This window comes from Megalops cyprinoides, chromosome 4 (genome assembly GCF_013368585.1).
Source record: "Megalops cyprinoides isolate fMegCyp1 chromosome 4, fMegCyp1.pri, whole genome shotgun sequence".
Taxonomy (NCBI): Eukaryota; Metazoa; Chordata; class Actinopteri; order Elopiformes; family Megalopidae; genus Megalops; species Megalops cyprinoides.
The window spans coordinates 46,067,821-46,087,354 of NC_050586.1; the positions used below are offsets into that span (position 1 = coordinate 46,067,821).

General features: G+C 41.5%; 1 protein-coding gene and 1 pseudogene across 1 annotated transcript in view; one reads left to right on the forward strand and one right to left on the reverse strand.

The window, feature by feature from the left end:
* Window positions 1-4,478: 4,478 nt before the first annotated feature.
* Window positions 4,479-6,085, reverse strand: LOC118776521 (annotated as a pseudogene).
* A 1,766-nt stretch (window positions 6,086-7,851) lies between these two features.
* Window positions 7,852-19,534, forward strand: part of LOC118776522 (protein regulator of cytokinesis 1-like) — a 40,968-nt gene continuing 29,285 nt past the window's right edge. The window contains exons 1-13 of the mRNA XM_036526882.1: window positions 7,852-8,005; window positions 8,534-8,666; window positions 8,902-9,024; window positions 10,254-10,487; window positions 10,715-10,885; window positions 11,540-11,689; window positions 11,816-11,966; window positions 12,173-12,309; window positions 12,394-12,489; window positions 13,293-13,439; window positions 13,929-14,024; window positions 14,305-14,415; window positions 16,966-17,070. Coding sequence (XP_036382775.1) covers window positions 7,989-8,005; window positions 8,534-8,666; window positions 8,902-9,024; window positions 10,254-10,487; window positions 10,715-10,885; window positions 11,540-11,689; window positions 11,816-11,966; window positions 12,173-12,309; window positions 12,394-12,489; window positions 13,293-13,439; window positions 13,929-14,024; window positions 14,305-14,415; window positions 16,966-17,070 — 1,671 coding nt within the window. The 5' untranslated portion in view covers window positions 7,852-7,988. The remainder of the gene's footprint in view (window positions 8,006-8,533; window positions 8,667-8,901; window positions 9,025-10,253; window positions 10,488-10,714; window positions 10,886-11,539; window positions 11,690-11,815; window positions 11,967-12,172; window positions 12,310-12,393; window positions 12,490-13,292; window positions 13,440-13,928; window positions 14,025-14,304; window positions 14,416-16,965; window positions 17,071-19,534) is intronic.

Sequence of the window (19,534 nt, forward strand, 5' to 3'; positions counted from 1 at the left end):
GATCTCTTTCTTCTCGTTCGCTATCTGCTAAGGCGGTTGTTAGGAGAACGCAACTGCTACGGCAGAATAGAGCAGTGTTTTTCAACCTTTTTTGTGCCACGGCACACTTTTGACATTGAAAAAAACCCACGGCACACCGCCATCCCAAATGAATTGACGAAAGGCACACACAGAGCTCTTCCTCGACTGCTCTCAGTCGCTCTCTGTTTTTAGTTTTTATAGCAGTTAGGCTTGAAGATTCAAGCTCGCATAGATATGATGTGGAAAATGGGAGCAATGTTGAAATAGCTTTTTTTTTGCCACGATTGGAAACTCCTTGGCAGCAGTCAACCAAAACCTGTCCAAAGTTAGATCAGCATAGCTCAGTTTTAAACCACAGTCTTGTCTCAGTTCAATGAGTTGCTCTTGCTCCCGCAAAGTCATGTCCTTTCAGAAAACTACTGCTGAGCTATATAGGTCCCTAACCCAGTCAAATGATTCAGTGGAGGCTGAGGGGAAATAAAAGGATAACTTCTCCTCAAGAGTTTTCAAATGTTTACCTATTATCCTTGCCATTTTTGGTGAGGGGGAACATTTCCAGAGGTCCTTTCCAGATGTTGTTGCCAGAGGGAGACCTTTGAACGGAATCTGTATATTTTGTCTGTGCTTGTGAGCAGATTTTCGTTTCAGCCTTGCATTTTGTGTATTCACTTCATTCAGATATTAAAAAATATCCGCCATGTATACGAGTCTTGCACACCATTCATCACTTGCAAGCAGCTTTGCATCATCGCACTTCTCATCAGTTTCTCATCAAAAAGGTTTTCAGTTCCTCCCGCAACTCATACACTCAGGTAAGCACTTTTCCACGAGACATCCATCGGACCTCCATATGAAGGCCTTATGCTCCACTCCCATCTCCTCACATAAAGCTGTGAATAAGCGGCTTTTCAGAGGTCTTGTTTTGACAAAGTTTGACAAAGTCGTGGCAACAAGTGCCTCGCGGTGAAAAAAACAGTGTGTGACCACATCTGGGTTTCTTTCTCTCACTCTGCTAACGAAGCCCTTGGTGTGCCCGACCATAGCTGCTGCTCCACCAGTGCAGACACTCACACAATTGTCCCACTGAAGTCCTCCTTGTTCGAGATACTCTGACGTGACCCGAAAAACTTCCTCCCCTGTTGTTGTTTTGGGCAATGATTTGCAAAAAAGTTAATTTTCTCTGATGGCGTCTCCATCCACAAAGCGCACATTGGCCAAGAATTGAGAATGTCCACTGATGTCCATCGATTCATCAAGTTGCAATGCAAATTTCCCACTGGAACGTAACTTCTCCAAAACAACACTTTCGATGTCTGCAGACATCTGGCAATCGTGTTATCTGAGAGAGGAACTTTGGCAGTTTCTTTAATGGCATCTGGGCCAAGCATCGTGGTCACAATATAATGTCTCTGCTACAGTGTGTGGCTTTTTTGATTTGGCCAAGAGTACAGCTGCTAGGTAGCTAGCTTCAAGAGCTCACTCAGACACCTTTGTGGTCTTCCTCATCAGTTGCCTGTTTCTCAGCGTGATCACACTAACAAACAAATAGTCTGTGTTCTTGTTTTGGAGTGGCGGGTGTTTCGTTTGCAGATGGCATTTAAAGGTGTACTCACACTAGGCAATCTGTACCGTGCCTGAGGCGTTTGACCCCCAAAGTCCAGTTTGTATGACTAGTGTGATTGCTCCATACGGTTCAGTGTACCGTGCCCGGGCCCGCTTAAAGAGGTGGGCTCGGGCATGGTTCAGTTGGACTCAGGCACGGTACGCATCAGTATGATGTAGATCTATACCTACAAATAACTCTGTGGATCCCCACATTAGCTTGATTACTAGAAAGTGAAATAAAACTAACCATACTTTATGTGATGATGTAAGCATTGCTGTTGTCAGGGGCCTAGTCAGAGTATCACAAATGAAGCAGCCAACCTGTTTAAGTAGCTAGTCTTCAACAATCGTTCAAATAGGTAGCCTGTTAGCTAACTGGCTATGTTTGTCAAATCTATCGCTAGGTAGCTAATGTTAGCTTCCCAGCCAGTTAGCATCGATTATGCAACGCAGCAATTTTTCAGGTAATCGTGTATGAAATCAATTCTTTGGTGCAACAACATTCATTTTTCTGGACAAATTAAGTGGAATTGGATAATTTTCCTCGGCACACCTGACGATCTCTCATGGCACACTAGTGTGCCGCGGCACAGTGGTTGAAAAACAAAGGAATAGAGTATTGTTCGATTGTGCAGAAAAATGGAAACGCTCAAACAGATAATCATCGGGGAATGTTAAAACATCCAAGCGGGGTCTGATCACCCTCTCTCGACGCAGATTTCTGCGGAGTATTTGTGCTTCAATATCAACTGGCTCTTCAAGAAAAGGACACTCCATGTCTGACACCTTCAGTCTGCAGGCTTCAGCTAAAGGGGAGGAGAAACTCAGGGTTAGTTGAAAAAAACCTGCTAGCGAGTATGTTGCCATAGTTACTGACTCAGTGTTAAACTGAACTGGCTTTGCGAAACCGAAAACCCCGAGTTTCCTTCAACTCTGAGTCAACTAACTTTGAGTTTTCACTCAACCCGCTTTCTGAAACAGGGACCAGAGGACTGTACTACGAAGGGAGTTTAACTTACTTAGATTTAACTCGGGGTTATCAAGAAAAGTCAGGGTTGACAAACTCTGATTTCCTGCTGAGTTGGTATTAAACGGTACTACGACGGTAAGTAAGATGTCAGTTAGTCGATTCAGTGTTAGCTTTATCGGAGTTTGTGCAACGCAGGCAGGGTGTTTGTACAATGACTCGTGCTGCGTATTTTTCCCCGGAAGAATGTGCATTGGTAATGTCAGGTTATGAGGAGTTTAAAGAAACGTTAACGGCTAAATCTAACACCGTGGCGGCCAACAAAGCCAGGGAGGCTTGTTGGCAGCCCATTACCGACAGTAAGTTCGTAAGAACAGTGTTCTTGTAGTATGTTCTCTATTTTGTCTTATGGACTCTTCTTTGATTTGTAATATAATTGAGATGTAAAGACATGTAAAATAGTCTGTCTAAATATATGAAAATAATTAGGATAATTTAATTATAGCCTACACATGGGCTACATTTCTGACATTGACCCTTTACCCACTGTTAATGAATTAAGATCTACTCCCTAAAGCACCTAGGCTGTAGGGCTACCTGTATGAATGTAATGCTATTGTGTTAAGAATAACTTCATTCTAACACTCATTTCAGCTGCAACCCCAGTGGAAAGCATACCTGGCAGCAAGTCAGGATGAAATCTAAAAATATTCTATCAAGTGGTATGCATTAATCATCATTAATGATAATTATGCATCTCATCATTAATACTGAGTACAGATGTGGTGTGTAGCCTACACTTGTAATAGCCTATTCATGTGTTCGCAGCAAACAGAAAAAAAGGCAGAGATGGTGAAAACTGGAGGAGGGCCACCTCCTGCTACATTTTCACAGGCAGAGGAGTTGGCAATGGCGAACAACAGAGGAAGGCCCATAATGGAGGGGCTCGAGGGGGCAGTCAGTTCTGACCCTGGTAGCAGCTCAATGTCCACCCTTTATGTACAGGGTAATATCATATTCATTGTTTTGATTGGCCAGTTTAAATTTTTATGTAGTTCACATTCCTGTCTTATGTACAGTTGAGGGGGACACTATTGATCTGCTCCAGCCACCAGCATGCCCCTCATCTGACTCTCAGTTAGAGGAAAGTATGGAAAAAATTTCAGGAGTTCTGTGGATTTATCAATGCTGATATGTTGACACAACTTAACAGCTTTTCTCTTTAATTTTTTTTTTCAGGTGGACTTGGGTGAGGAGACCATGTCAGCCATGTCTGACACACACATCCAGGTTGACCCATTTCATCACTTGTACTTGTCTATTGTCTATTTAACAGTGACTAACATAGGGTAATACTAGGCTATGTATGGCAAATTGTCACGAGCTGATATTTCCAGTCATACTGAATCCATCTACTGAATGAGAATGAACCTTCAAGAGAACAAAGCTTTGGTCAGTTGGCAATCGCATTATTGTTTTTCACTCTCCCCACCCATGGCTGCCTCCTCTCGGGCCTCTCAGAGAACTCAAAGGGTAGCTTTTCTTTTGCTGTTAAAAGGATTATTCATACCGGCAATGTGTAACACTAATGATGCTGAATCCTACATCCCATGTTCGTTCTCTCAGTGTGTTTTGCTGTGCATGCTGGATCTGACAATGTGCGGTCGCTCTATAAGCGCATGCCTGAGCTCAACTGCCAGAAGAAAATGCCACAAATAGAAAAACAAACTGGAAATAGAAAAACTGGAACATGACAAGAAGGTATTGCTATACATTGACCATCCTTTGATCAATATGTCTCTACCATCTGTAACTTTTTTTTCTTTTAATTTCTAGGAAAGGGAGAATGCCAATAAATGAATACATAAAACAAAAAAGAATAATTTCATGTGTCTTTTTTATTGCTCGAAAATTGATTTGTGATGGCCTCTCTGACGGTTCTTCCTGTTGGGTGATCCAGCGCCACTGGGTCCCCTACATCTGGTGGCATCGGCAGCTGGCATGGTGCTCTTTCTTTTCAAATAGTGGCAATGTTATGGAGCACCACACATGCTGCCACCACCTCACATGCCCACTCCGGACGCACCCGCAAGCCTTGCAGGCAAGCAAAGCGTGCTTTGATGACCCCAAATGTCATCTCTATCCTGACCCTTGTGTTACTGTGAGCCACGTTATATTTTATTTGTGCCCTTGTTTGTGGGTCAGGATAGGGGTCATCAGGTAACGCAGAAACGGGTAGCCTCTGTCCCCAAGCAGCAGGCCATCAAAATGCCCTTTGAAAGATCTTGATGAAGAAATTGTCACAATACAGCATGATGTGTGAAATGTAGGGTGGTGGTTGTCTTACCTTGTTCAAATCTCTGACCAAGGGTGGATTCCCGAAAAATTAGTGAATCATGCACCAACCCAGGCCATCTAGCCTCCAGACTGGTCACCATTAAATGGGGATCACATGTCATCTGACAAAGGATTTCGGGCCATTTTAACATACTAACATTGAAAGAAAATCACCACCTAATGTGTCTTTGTCTTGAATATAAGTATAAGTTTTAAGGACAAAATAATGTAGGCTAGCCTACATGTCAGATCAAACACAACATGATCAAATACCTGAACATGTGAAATGACTTCCTATTCACATAATCCCCCTCATGTTCTCCCAGGGGTGCTCTAATGGGGATATGCGTACAGTCAATCGCACCAATCACCCTCGGGATTCCTATAGAAAAAATGTGTTCTGTGTATAGGCCTCGGCTATGCATATTAAAAATAGGCCAAGTATTTTTATATTGTGAATTATCTGTGATCGCATAAAAAGCCTCTTTGATCTTTAGAATGCTTAAATGGCCAGGGAACACAACAAATGCATCCAGCAGTTTAGTGAGAGCAAGTACCACCTTGCGAACTGCACGGTATACAGTATTATTGCTCATATGTTCAGCATCACCAATGGAATACATGAAGTGTCCGCTGGCAAAATATCGCAAAGCAAAACACACTGTCTGTTCAATAGTGAGGGCATTACTCTGGCAAGTGCCAGTGGAGATGTCTGGCCTAAGAAGCCAGCAAGGATACTGAATTCCCTCAGATGAGAATCAATATCTGTTATAGAGAACATCATCGGGGTAAGCTAGAGGATTCTGACAGTCTCTAAACACCCTTGCCCTGCGGAGTGAGCCTCTCACAATCTGTGCGCCAATGTTGACTGGGTCTTCCACATGTGCCAGTATTTTTCTCGAGAAGATTGTGGGCAGAAGGGGTTGTGCTTATATAGGGTAACATTGAGTTAACCACAAAGATAACCTGCTCGGAGCAGTTTAGAGATGCAGCGTAAATTGTCATGACAGCATACCTCGGGTAAGACTTTTCCACCTTTGGTAGTACAGGTTAATCAGGAAGTTACACCCAACGTCACAAAGTTACTCCTGAAGTTACCTGGATAAGTCAGTTACCTCACTTCGTAGTACAGCCCTCAGGGCCACTTACTGTCATGTCACTCTGCAGTCCGAAGAACTGTCAGCAGTCACATGGTGCTTATAACCATATTTTAATGGTGGTTCATCAATCCTTGCGGATCAGTTGACAACGCCATACAAACATAAACATACATTTTCAGAGCATTGCTCCATTCAGATGTATTTGGCACAGAAGAATACGACAGGATAGAGGTCTTTATTAATTATTATCATCATCAAGTTCTTATCATCATCACCATAAGTCATATAATTACAATCACAGCAATTGCATTTTTACAGGAGGCATTCTCGGTAAGTTTATATTGTTTACTGTGTTGTGATGAGTGAAAACAATGGTTTTGAATGAAGTTAGTTCAGAGAGGAACTTACTCCAAAATGCTCATGATATACCTGCAGCTAACGCTGTGTTCTCACTGTCCGCACCGATGCTGAGCTGTGTGAGACTGGATATTACCCTCAGAGTGGTAATTTGCTTTTTTGTTGGATTTTCTCTGGTGCAGTATATCTGACTGTGACAGAACATCAAAACCTTTGCTGATATGGATGGCTCAACAGCAAATATTGCTCTCCAAAATTGTATCATTCCTGGTCCTGTTGACAATTTAGCACAAACATCCCCTTGCTTGGACTTCTACAGCAAAGATTCCAATTTAATCTGTTAAAAGTACCCGTCTGTTGCCTTGATCATAATATTTTCAAAGGCAACTCATCTGCCAAGATGTGATTCACCAATAATCACAGTGTACTCTGTGTTTCTTGGTCTGAGGAGTTGAGTAAACAGACATCTTATGAGGTGTGAATGGTTTATGGTTGCTTATTGGGTAAATCTACATTCAAGGACATGCTGATGGACATCCAGCCAGAATAGTTCTAAGAAACTGCAGGGAGTAAACAAAAAAAAGAGATTTGGCTGAACTGGTACAATATATAATATAATGGGACTCACAAGGAGATCATACAGCCCAACAATACCAATCCCTACAGTTTTACTACATACAACCTTGTGACTTGTGTCTACATACGACTTTACAATCCTTACATCTTTACTGTATCACTACATCCACTAGAGAGAGACTTCGATAAACCAAAATGATGACAGGTCATACTGGTGTGTATGTTCTAGGGTTTGATTGCATACTCAGCAAAGGAATATCATCTATCTGTATGTTCAACAGAGTGGCTACCAATTTTATTTGACCTGGTAGCCCTTGAGATCTTGTCAAGCTTGACTTCTTATTGAAAAGATATTTTGTATTTCATTTACGTGTTCCTTGGAAAGGACTGTGAATAGTAGCACATTTGTATTATGTAGGGATGCAGGGAAACAAAATTGCTGATCATTTGAGACAGACTATCGCAAGACTGACATGTATACACAGCATTTAGGGATAAACATGAATCAGGGATCTACATGCAAGATACCTAAAACGCTACTCTTTTTGTGTGTGCCCTATGAGATGACAGGGCAAGGGCAATCCAGGATTTACAGCTCAGAGCACACGGAGTATTTTGGTCATACGGGACTTTTCTATTTTTACGGGGGTGACAAATAGGTTGCAAGGATTTCCGATATTCGATATCACACTCCTGAACAGCTGGTGGCGACACGGCATCTTTCAGTTGCTCTACAAGCCACCAATGGAATACCATTCAAGAAGAACAGGAGGAGTCCACCTCTGATGCAGCCAATCATCTGGCTTTCGACGTAATCATAAGCAGGCGAACATTGTGAATTTCAATGAGAGGAATTGCAAGGAAAGCTTAGTTTGACAGAGACAGACCTGTGCATTTACCATAATACTGACTACACGCACCAAAGTGCCAAGACCTGCACCGGTTGCGCCACATTAGCTGTTGAATAAAGTTAAAATAGTTGGTTGGTGTTTGCTGTTTATCGAAGGATTTTGGCTTTTCATAGTATGTCGAGTCGAAGGAGGTAAGGAATCTGGTTTGCTAGCAAAAGTTCATTTGTGTCTCAAGCCGATGATTGTTGCACATTAAAATTCACTGAAAAATCTGTACTTATTTTTTTGTTGTGGGTGGTTAAATTCCCAGCAACACGCGACAGCTCCCTTAGGAACAACAAACCATAAAAGTAACAGTATCGATAAAAGTTTAATGGTGCCGTAAATGTACACAAGTTATATTGGCAAGTAGCTATAGATAACCGCATGGTGTCCAGCAGTATTTTGGGTGCGGGCCAAGCAAATTGATAGCTTGCTACATCTGTCGTAATTGTTAATCGTTACTCCACAGTCTGTTCCATGTATAGCAACCTACAATTACAGCCTACAATCTGATTTTGAACGCGTTAACACCATTGTCGATTGCGGATTGTGAAACGAATGCCTCGTCTCTCTTTTCTAATGAATGTCCTGACAATTGGACCGCACCTTCACAAAGTCTGAAAAGCAACAGGTAGATGCTATAGGGAGTAGTTACCTGGTCTGCCCTATCTCTGCAGCGAGGCGCTGGCATTCTCTCTAGTGACGGGGATCAACCTGGCCATGGCGCGGTTGGTGGACATCTGGGACAGCATTGGAATCATGGAAGATCAGAGAGTGGAACGCATGCAGACAGTGAAGAGGCACATCGAGGTGAGCAGCACCCTTATGCGACATCAGCCATTTAGTGTTCTGGATAGGGTATGAAGTCAAATCTCTCCAACAGCAATCGTAAGAGGACGTTAGTCTCCTGAAGACTCGGTGATGGACGCTTGTTAATGTTCTATGTTCTGTGTCTTTGACTGCTTTTTGATAAGGTTTTTTTGACAACAAGGTGTCCTTGCTGTACATCAAAAACTGTATCATTTATTACATAATTTTCTTGAAGGGTCTTCTGAACGAAATGATAACCGAGGAAGAAGCTTTGAAGCAACGAATTGCAAACAATATCATCACTTTCCAGAGGCAGCTGGAGACCTTGTGCCTGGAAATGTCCTTGGAACCTTATACAGTAAGTTCTTTCGTTTTCAAGGATTACCTATGTCAGTGTGCATGGAGCATGAGGAGTGTGCAACAGAATTGTACTCTTCAGTTTGTTATTGTCCTGCAGCCTTTGAAAATGCTGCAGATGCAACAGTCCAAGTACAGAGCTAGGTGTCAATCAGATGGACTTCAAAAGAACTTCAGCTGGACATTGCAGTACAAGTCAGAATGATGTCAACAATGCATACCTATTTAGGGTAGTTAAATATGCCAAATATGGTACATTACATAATGTATTAAAAAATCTGTGGGATTCCTTTCTGCCAGAAATCAATGTTTATGTTCCTTTCCTTCCATTGTTTCAGGGAATGTTTCAGATAGTTAATCAGTAGGGTTGTATTTGCTGTTTTGGACTCCACAATGGAGTTTTTAGAGTGGTCTGTACTACTTGTCACAGAAATTATTTCAAAAGTTAATTCAGTAATTAAGTATAAGTATAGGCTTGGGGTTGCAAAATATGGGGGAAAAGACTGGATATCTATATACCTTGTTAAAGAATGCCATGTTGAGTGCTCTATTATGAATTCGGTTCTTAATATGTGGTTCAATGTACCAGTGTTTTTAAATGTTGAGCTTAAAACAGGTGCACAATTCTTGTAAACAGAAGCTTTTAGTGATATTGCGAAATGGCTGAAAACTGAATTTCTCGGTGTGATGAGGCAGATTTTGGTCTTTTGGTCTTTTTGCATGACATGATCACATTCAGGGGTCACATAATGAGATGTAGTTGTGTTCAAATTCAGTGCAAGGGAATATTTGACTCATGTGACCTGTCTATTTGGGATATGCATATTGGGTTTGTGCTTTAACCAGTCTGAATATGTAGAAGATGTACTGTAGTGCACATGAATACAGAAATCTGAGAAATTTTAAAAGCATGACACCTGGACCAATTTATGGGATTTATGTGTGTTGGTGGTGCCAAATATGGGTTAAATTTACCAATAAGTACATACTGAGATGCAAAACTATTGTGCTTGTGCTGTTACAATGTCCCAGAATAGAAAACATACTATCAGCCTCAACTTTTTTTTACAATTTAATTCACTAATTAGGGGAACCGCAACCCTTGATTCTTTGCTGTCTGGTGTGGAACACACAGACAGTGCCACAGCTTGCATGTAATGCTAACATGTTAAGCAAGGGGGGAAGTCTACTCTTTGTATGTGTGTAAAATGCCATTTTCATTTCCCACAGGTCGAGGACGACCTCACAGTCCTGCAGATGGAGAAGAACCTGCGGCTGCGGGTGGATGCCCTGATGAAGGAGAAGAATGAGCGTCTGAAGGAGCTGGCAGACCTGCAGCAGGAGGATGAGGAGCTGTGTGAGGAGCTCTGTGCCACGCCCTTCTACATCCCTACCGGCACCCTGCCGTCCTGGGCACAGCTGCAGGAGCTGCGCCATCACATCTGCCGTCTCAGTGAGGAGAAGGTGACAGCTGCAGTCCATCCATTGCTCAAAAGAGTTTGGAAAATGCACTGTATCGGTATCGTAAGGGTGGGTGACTGAGAAGCAGCCCTTGAATAAATTACTCATTCAAAACTCACAGCCCCATCGGTGGGGGTCCTTACTTGAAAGTGTTTAGGGGTAGCCTGCGCTTCATTCACGTTTCATCCAGTGGCACTCGTGTACTATTTGTCCCTCTTGTCTCCCTGTAGAAGAGCAGAGTGAAGGTGTTCTCTGGTCTGAGGGAGGACATTGGCCGTGTGATGGCTGAGATGGGTCACGAGCCAGAGACCAGCCTGGAGAGGGAGGCCGTGTGCAATGATGCTGACATCTTCCTGCTCACACATGAGAACATCAAGGCCCTCAGGCTGCTGCTGTGCCAGGTACTGCACTGTCCTCCTGGTAATTCCAGCATTCTGCAGGAGGCACCAAGACTGGCACTCCTTTGATGACTTGGCAGCTGCATGTAGCTTTGTGTCACTTAGGTGAAATTGCACTTTTGGAGGTTTGCAAAGTTTACATCTGCAGCTTCGTAACAAATGATTTTAAACAACAAATTAAATTCACTCTGAAATCCCAAAGCAACCCAAGTAATCCATCAATACAATCCATACATGGGATTGTTTTCATTGTTTTCTTTTTTTTGTCATAATTATTAAAAGAATTAATGCACTGTTTTAAAGGTAAGATAAATTGACAGTTGGAAAATTGCAAGTCTTAGCCCAATTACTTGAGACAAAGAGGATGAGGAACAACTTATTACTTTGTGCTGGTGTGAGATGAGTGTCTTGAGTGACATTGTGTAGACAATTTGTAGTGAGTAAGATTCTCCTGACTGTGTTTATTAGATCAGATCAAGTGAACACCATTTTTAAACTTTGAAGCACAGGTTCCAGTTAAGTGAAACCAGGTACCAAGGTTGCTATTAGAACTGCTCTCCGGGACTGCACTTTTGCATCCTTAATGTGAAGACTCATGTTCAGGTGCCATATCTCTATTGAAATGTGCCATGGTTCTATTACATCTGTTTTGGACAGATGGAGATGAAGAAGAAATCTCTCATCGTCACTCAAGATGAGCTGAAAGGGAGGGCCATGAGCCTGTGGAACCGTCTGGAATGCCCAGAGCAACACCAGAGGGAGTTTCAGGATAACCTACCCAATATTTTGTCTGAGGAAATTTCGCAGGTGAGTCTTTGGTCAATCTCATAGACAATTCAGAGGAAAGGCATTAAATAAGGTTAATAGACCTGGGTCTTAGTGTGCCATGGCAGTGAGAATCAGGGGACTGGAAGCCTTGCTGTTTTTGCACAGTGGCAGAGCGAGGTTCATCGGCTGGAGATGCTGCAGAAGGCCAAGCTTGAGGAAGTTATTGACAAGGTTCGCCAGGAGCTGGTGGAGCTCTGGGACAAGTGCATGTTTGGTCCCAAACAGAGAGAGTCTTTCAACCCCCACTTTTTTGACAGTAAGTATGTTGTGCCTGCTCTGAGCTTGCTCCATGTTTAGAGATGTGGTGGGTGTGACCTGGTGTGAGCATTTTATGTCCAACCAGGAGAGAAGAAAAAATGGCAGATTTCAGTACCGCAAGATGTCCCTTTCCCCACATGAGAATATGTCCCTCTCTCTACCAAAAGTCCCAGGTATCCTCTCATGCCCACCTGTACCACACAGGTAATTTCACAGAAGAGCTCTTGTCTCGCCATGACGAAGAACTGCGCCAAGTGAAAGCCTTCTATGAAAAAGCTAGCCCCCTTTTGGAAACTGTGGAGAAGTGGGACAAGAACTGGGCGCTCTTCCTGGACTTTGAGGTGTGGGGCAGTTGAGACCAACTTGTCAATGATTGCAGATATATCATGTTGCACATAGCAATGCTTCTTTCCTCTCTCTGACAGAAAAAGGCGTCCGATCCAAATCGCTTCTCCAATAGAGGGGGAACTTTGCTCAAAGAGGCCAAGGAGAGAGTGAAAGTTCAGAAAATGCTACCCAAGGTCCCAAAGGATCTGCCCATCTTTACCTACATGCTACAATTATTATATGATGATATAATTTCTGTTACAGTGAATTGCTGTAACAGAATGTCCAGTATCAATTTAGAAGTTTTTTCTAAAACTTAAATTTGTTTAGAACAGTCCCCTAATGCATCCTAACAATGGTGGTGTGGTGACTAAACACTGGTTTAAGGCACAGTTTATACAGTGTGTACTGTAGTATTGCGGGAATTGGAAGAAATAATTAACATCACTCATGTGTACTGTGAATTCATGAGTGTACCAAACTGTTAAATAATTCAACCAAAAATGTGACAACATGGCAACATTTATCAGAATGTTAAATGGGTAAACAAATGCAGTTGTTTTCAGTAAAATGCATTTCATTTAACAGTAATACATGTTTGTTGATAGATCTGTTTAGATCTTGATTTTAGTTTTTTCTTGAGCCTTTGTATTGTAGAGTACTCAAGCACTTACAAATGCTTAAATACTCTGTGCTGTTGATGGTCGAGCACATAGTTTTGCTTGTATTGATGTTACGCCTTATCTCTGATATATCTAAACCTTTTGCATGTCAGAAGTTACTGGTGTAGTTTTCAAAAGAATTAAAGCAGGCGGTAGTGTCATTGGCTGAAGTCGCATTATCTATTGAACAGACATCTACATCTTGGACTGTTTGGATTATTTGATCCTGATGCTTCACTCAAGCAGCTGGAAAATTTAAAGCATAATTGAGTCTGCTCTTTGGCCGGTGGAGGCTGTGATTAACTGAAACAAATGTTGGTTGCGTCTGTGTGCAGCTGGAGGAGGAGCTGAGGACTGTGGTGGAGGTCTGGGAGAGGGAGCAGGGTATTGCTTTCATGGTGTGGGGTCAAAGAGTCATGGATTACATCACCACTCAGTGGGAGGAGCACAAACAGCAGCGAGGGAAGGAGAAGAATGAGCGTGTGAGTTCAGCCCAACCACAGCAGAGAACTGAGAAATGCTGTGATATCTAACACACACACAGTGCCTTGCGAAAGTATTCAGACCCTTTAGCAATCCTCACATTACTGAATTACAAATGTTGCAATGAAATTTTGTTCTGTGTGAATATTTATTTAAAACGCTGAAATTCAAAATGAATTATTTTAAGGTGACATTAGTTTTATGTCAGTGAATATTTAAGAATAACATGCTTCCTCTTTGTTTCACACAGAACATGTGAGATGTGAAACAAAGACCTTGACATGTGGTCAAGGGTCTGAATACTTTTGCAAGGCACTGTGTATATGCATATACACACAAATTTTTAATGATGTACAAGAAGATAATATTGAACATGTTAACAAGCACATTTTAGCTCTTCATTTGCCAATCTCAATCTAGATGGTCTCTAACTGTTTTGGGTCTCAAAGAATCCCAAGGTGCATCGAAATGTTTGTATTTAATTCCAGATGACAAAGAAAGGTGAGACCACTCAATTAAAAACCCCATCCAAGAGAACCCACACAGGCTTTAATGGCAGTGTCACTCCCTGTAAGGCCAGAAAGGTAATGGCTCAGAGACCTCCATTCAAACTAAGTGCGAAATGATTACCTGTAACTTCAGCAGTGAATTTAAGCAAAAGTGTGTGGTTTTTTTTTTTTTTTGCTTCACAACTTTGAGTTTGGTGTTTGCTGAATTTATTGCAAACTAAAATTTGCTATTAAAGTCTGTTACTTGCTTAAATGTATTACTTCCAAACATGAACAAAGCTTGAATGCATAAATAATAGATTAAAAGGAAGGCTGACAATCGCATGTTGCTGTCTTTTACCAACTTTCTCCGCAGACCCCCAACCAGACGATGATACGCACAAACAGCATCAGCTCCTCCACCTCCAACAGCACAACTACAACCTTCCTCAGTGTGTCAGTCAAGCCCCCCTTGTCCTCCCAGAAGGTGTGGTCTCCATCCAGTCCTTTACATTTCCCTCCATGTTCTCTTCTTTGTGGGGAAAAACAAAATGGCCTAATTTGTGTTTACCCTTAGTTCAAGTCAGTGTTCCAAACTCCCAAGTCATGAAACAATGATCTTCTCACCTACATTATTATAGAATTTACCCTGAGACCACTGGTGGCACTGTGTAGTAATCTTGATAATAATAATAAATTATTATTATAAATTTTAAACTATTGTTTATTCAGATGTTCTCTGATTTTACCGGTGAGCTGAGTCTGTGTACTCTGAGTATTAAAATTATACTGAATTTTTTCTTTTGTATGTAAGGACCACTGGGGTATGGGTATGGCTAGTGCTGCATATTGTGTATTGTGCTGCCCTGTGTTCGTTTAGAGTAGTGATTGACTCCATGTACCAGAATGCTTTGTACTCTTAACGTTTTAGTGTTTTCCCATGGTTCATGTGATATTCGTACATGTAAACCAATTAGATTTATTTGTATGATAAGTTTTTATTTGAATCTGGCAATCAGCCAATGATCATTTGTAAATTTATTATGCCTGCGAAATCGCGGAGATGGTTAACATTCTGTCTCCTCTCTGGGGAAAATTGCTAGTCAGTCCAGCCTGTACTGAGTGAGGAGAGAGGTCACGCTTTTGAATTGCTCCATCTCTGAGCCAGATCCTGTGGAGACCAGATGTATCTTGGCATACATAGGCCCACTGGTGGCAACGCGTGTACTAGTGACTCGAGTGTGTTTTTTTTTTTGGCTTCAGTGAACTAACGTTAGCTGTAAGTGCTAGTTGGTCAGCTGCCGCATTTGACGTCTACTCTTCGGTGCTGGGCCCACCGGAGAGCCACTGTCATCACTCAATTTGAACAGTTCGCTTGGCTAGCTAGATCGCTAGCGTAGTTTCACCTGAGGATCCAGCCTTCTCTGGGGGATACGTTTGCTCTCCGGTGCTGGGCCCACCGGAGAGCTACCGGCTTCACTGGGCTGCTCGCTAGCCTAGCTTCATCTGAGGATCCTGCCTTCTCCCTGGAGAATACGTCTGCTCTCCGGTGCTGGCCCACCGGAGAGCCACTGTCATCGCCGGCTACCTGCTGTGTTTGCCTGGCCGGATAGCCAGCTGTTGTCTGCGGGTCTAGGTGGATCGTGAGTAACGCGAACTTACACTTACACTGACACACACACACCTTCTCTCGTCACGCCTCTATCACCAGCGACGTGTACGGGCATTGCAACGGTCGCTACCGTTGCTCTCAGCTCAGAGAGCTGATTAGTGCACCAACGGGCCCCAACGACAAGCACTTGGTTTTGGGTTTTATTTGATACTTTGATTGATACTGGTTTTTCTTGTGTAATTTTTCAGTCTGTTTATGCACGCTGCGAATATAGCGATTGTTGTTCTTTAACCTGTACGGTTGAGCCTATTTTTAACGAACCTTGATCACACTGTTTAAAGTAGTTTCATTTCATTTGTTTGTGCACCGGTTAGAGAGTCAATTTAACACCTTTGGGTGAAAATTGTTTTCACCATCGTCTCTCTAAGGTATTTGTCTGCATTTGTTTTATTCATTTCAATTCCAATTTAACTATTTCAGTGACTTTTACTAATAAATTCCTTTTTTTATTGTATTTTAACTATACGTGGGTGTATTGGCAGCTCATTTTTGCATACACACGGCCTAATATAGGAGTGCTGGTGTATTACAGGTGTATAGTAACTTAATACACAACGGGCCTATTAGATTGGCATTCAATACTAATTTGATTAATACATGCACTGAGAGATAAAGATATACTGTATATTGAATTTTGGGAAGATACACTATACACTAGCCTAAAGGTAAGTAGTATTTTCACAGTGTAGGCACTGCACTACTAAATTCATATAAATTTACTATTCTATTGGTATTGTGGCTATTTCAATTACCTTTAATATTATTTTCTAATAATATTATTAGCCTGCTGGTACACAGGGAGATCAGCCAGCTCACCGTTCCACCGCTGAGAATTCAGGATCCTGTTGCACCGCTGTTTCATATATATATATATATATATATATATATATATATATATTATATATTGTAACTCTCAGTAACGGGTAGCCATTAAGGTAGCCTCAGTCATAGGTAGTGCCTAATTTTATTGGGCTGGGTGACAAGCACCAGTGAAAATGGGGTTACATGTAAATGAAAATGATCAGTTGGCTTTGTTTGAGCAAAAATGTATGTTCTCAAACCCAAAATTCCCAGGTTGGTTGGGCTCTGTTCTTTTGGTTTCATTTTGTGCAGTGTGGCCATTGACAGCCTGTTTTAAATGAAATTAACAGGTGTACACTGAGAGATAGATAAAATGTTATGTTAGGATGAATACTGAGAAATCTGTAAACTTCTCAACAGAAACATAGCTGCCTTGGCTCTGTACAGAATTGGATTGATTTGGCTCATTGTATTATGGATGCAAGCCAAGGCCACCTGTATTTTGTGTGCATCTCAGCAAGTTGATTCAGTCCCTGTGCTGTTGTGTCTGTGTCACCTCCACAGGCCCAGCAGAGGAACAAAGCCTTTGAGACGAGCCAGCGGGCACCACTCCAGGAGTTCAACAGCGAAAAGAAGCACATGAGAATTGGCAGCTACTCAGAATTCACAGTGAGTTCCTGCTCTCTAACAGTTATGTGTCATCACAGCTGTGCACTGTGCCATTATTTAAAGAAGTCACTTTATGTAAAAATTGACATTAACTGCAAATCCACCTGAAATAAGTCAACTTCCCTTAATGTGTGTGACATTAATGGCACAGCTTTAGTACTCCTTCAAGCTCATAATGCATTAATGTTTGTAGGCAGGGACATCATTTTAATGTTATGGAAGATTTTCAGTGTTAGCATCAACACTAAAATTATGTGTTGTACTGTTTTTTTGCAGAGTGAACTATCCAAGAAGGCCAGTCATGATGCTGTTCTGAACTCAACAGCAAAGGATATCCTGTAATGTGTGCCTTGAGTTCTTTTCCTGAGTGCACATTTTGTGTGTTGTCCAAAAATTGCTGTTTTTTCCTGTCACTTGACATTTCAGGTCTTGCACTTTCTGTGTGATAAGGTTCAGATACAATTTTCTCCTGAATGAAATAGAACTCTGTGAGCCCTAGGTTGACGTTTAATAAGTTTGAACTTTTGGAAAGGTTTATGCAAATCTTGAGTATCATGGCCCAGATTTCTAACTAGATTTTTGTCACTGAGGTGGTGTGGTTGTGCAATAGACAGACTGAAAGGAGGAAGCAAAATTGCTATAGCGGAGCCTTCACCACTCATTCTTTGTTCTTACAAAATAACCTCGTGAATAAGTGGCTTAAAGGCAACAGGTAGGCCTGCTCATGTTCAATATTTCCACTACAATGCCTTAGAATGGCTTATCACTGCAGAATTCATTTTAAATCCCGCAGAATACATTGTAGCCAGCCAGCTACCAATCATGCTATCTAGCTAAGTAGGATTTTTTAATTGATTTTTATTTTTCCCCTCACCACCCACTGGGCTAAGATGGCCAGCTAGCTTGCAAAGTAGCTTCACTTCATCCAGAATCCATGCTTGTCAATTTTGTAAATAAAATAAACTGTACAATATCTTTGTTTGCATGGTATCACACTCCAATTACTGCGGATATATCTAGATAGGTACCTAGTTTAGACCTACCTGTTTTAATAAGTGATTACCCCTGCAGTCTTTGTCTTAAAGATATGCCTTAGGCCTAATCTGCCTTTTGTGTGGAAGGGCAGATTTTTTTTTTTTTTTACTATGATGTAATTTATGTATTTCTTTTTATTTTATTGAAAAACGTTTTCAATTCCAATGCTGCATGCTTAAATGGACTTGAAGGAATATTCACCTTTTTAAAAACATGCTTTAATTTAATCTTCAGAGCAAGGTAGCTTCACACAGCTAATTGAAATATCTGCTACATCACACTCTGGTGAAATGTCTTTGTAAATAGTCTGCCTGCTTGAAAAGAGACATCCAAGCATTTTTATTTTTTGTTTTAGTGTAAATAGGTGGTGTTCTCACTGAAAGGTATTGATTTTTGCCTGTCTGTGCCATTTTTGTGTCTTCTAATAAATATGTAAATAATACCTTTCCATGACATGACTATCTTTTGTAAGGAGAATATCAACTTATTAACCTCCTTTAGCGTAGTATTTTAAGACATTTCACAGAATGTTACTCACTGACACCAGGGTCATTGTGATTATTTCTGTAGGAAAACCCTAAAAATGACTTAACTCTCAGGCTTGTACTGGTATGGAGTATGCCCTGGCAACCTGAAGTCTGGTAGATGGCATACGTATTCCAATCACTAACAACTAGCTCTTCATGGGTTTCAGTTGAGTATTGTCTCAGGTTGCCTTGCCTTTTTGTCATTCTGACATTCCAGCATTTGCCCACTGTTCTGTCCCAAGTTTAGAGACCCCACTACACATAGCAGTCTCCTTTATAAAATGAGTGAACTATTTTTGGGTAGTCCCAAAATGATTTGAATCATGAGTGCTATATTCATTGTTTTCTGCCTGGATAAACACCATGACAAATGTACCATTTATTCAAAGTTTCATAACAACTCAGGATTTTCAGCCACTTGCAGTTTAATATCAGAATATAATACAGTACAATGAAAATTATAAGTTACTGGTCCAAATGAGTATGTAAATGTTTTGTTTTCTTGCAGTACATAAAGTAAGAGTAACATTTTTCAACTATTCAAACTAAGTGCTCTTGTCAGTATTTTTAATGTGTTTGTAGAGCTCTGTCAAAATAAGAAAGAAGGAAAGGTTTAAAGACAGGAGCCTCATTGTTTTATCACATGGCTGCTGGCACAGAGATCCATGATTGTTGGCCACACTCCCTGAAGATAATGGGAGGAGATATTGCCAAGGTGGGCTGGATTCCAAGGATTCACCAGCAGAAAGAAGGGGTTGACCTGAGGATTGAAAGGTCCAAAGACACGGTTCATTTGGTGTAGAGATGGGTTGTGGTAGGGGAGTCCTTGAGATGGGAGGGCCCTGAAATATGGCTTGTCCTGGGTGGAGACAGGTGGAGGGTATGCAATGCCTTGCTGTGGG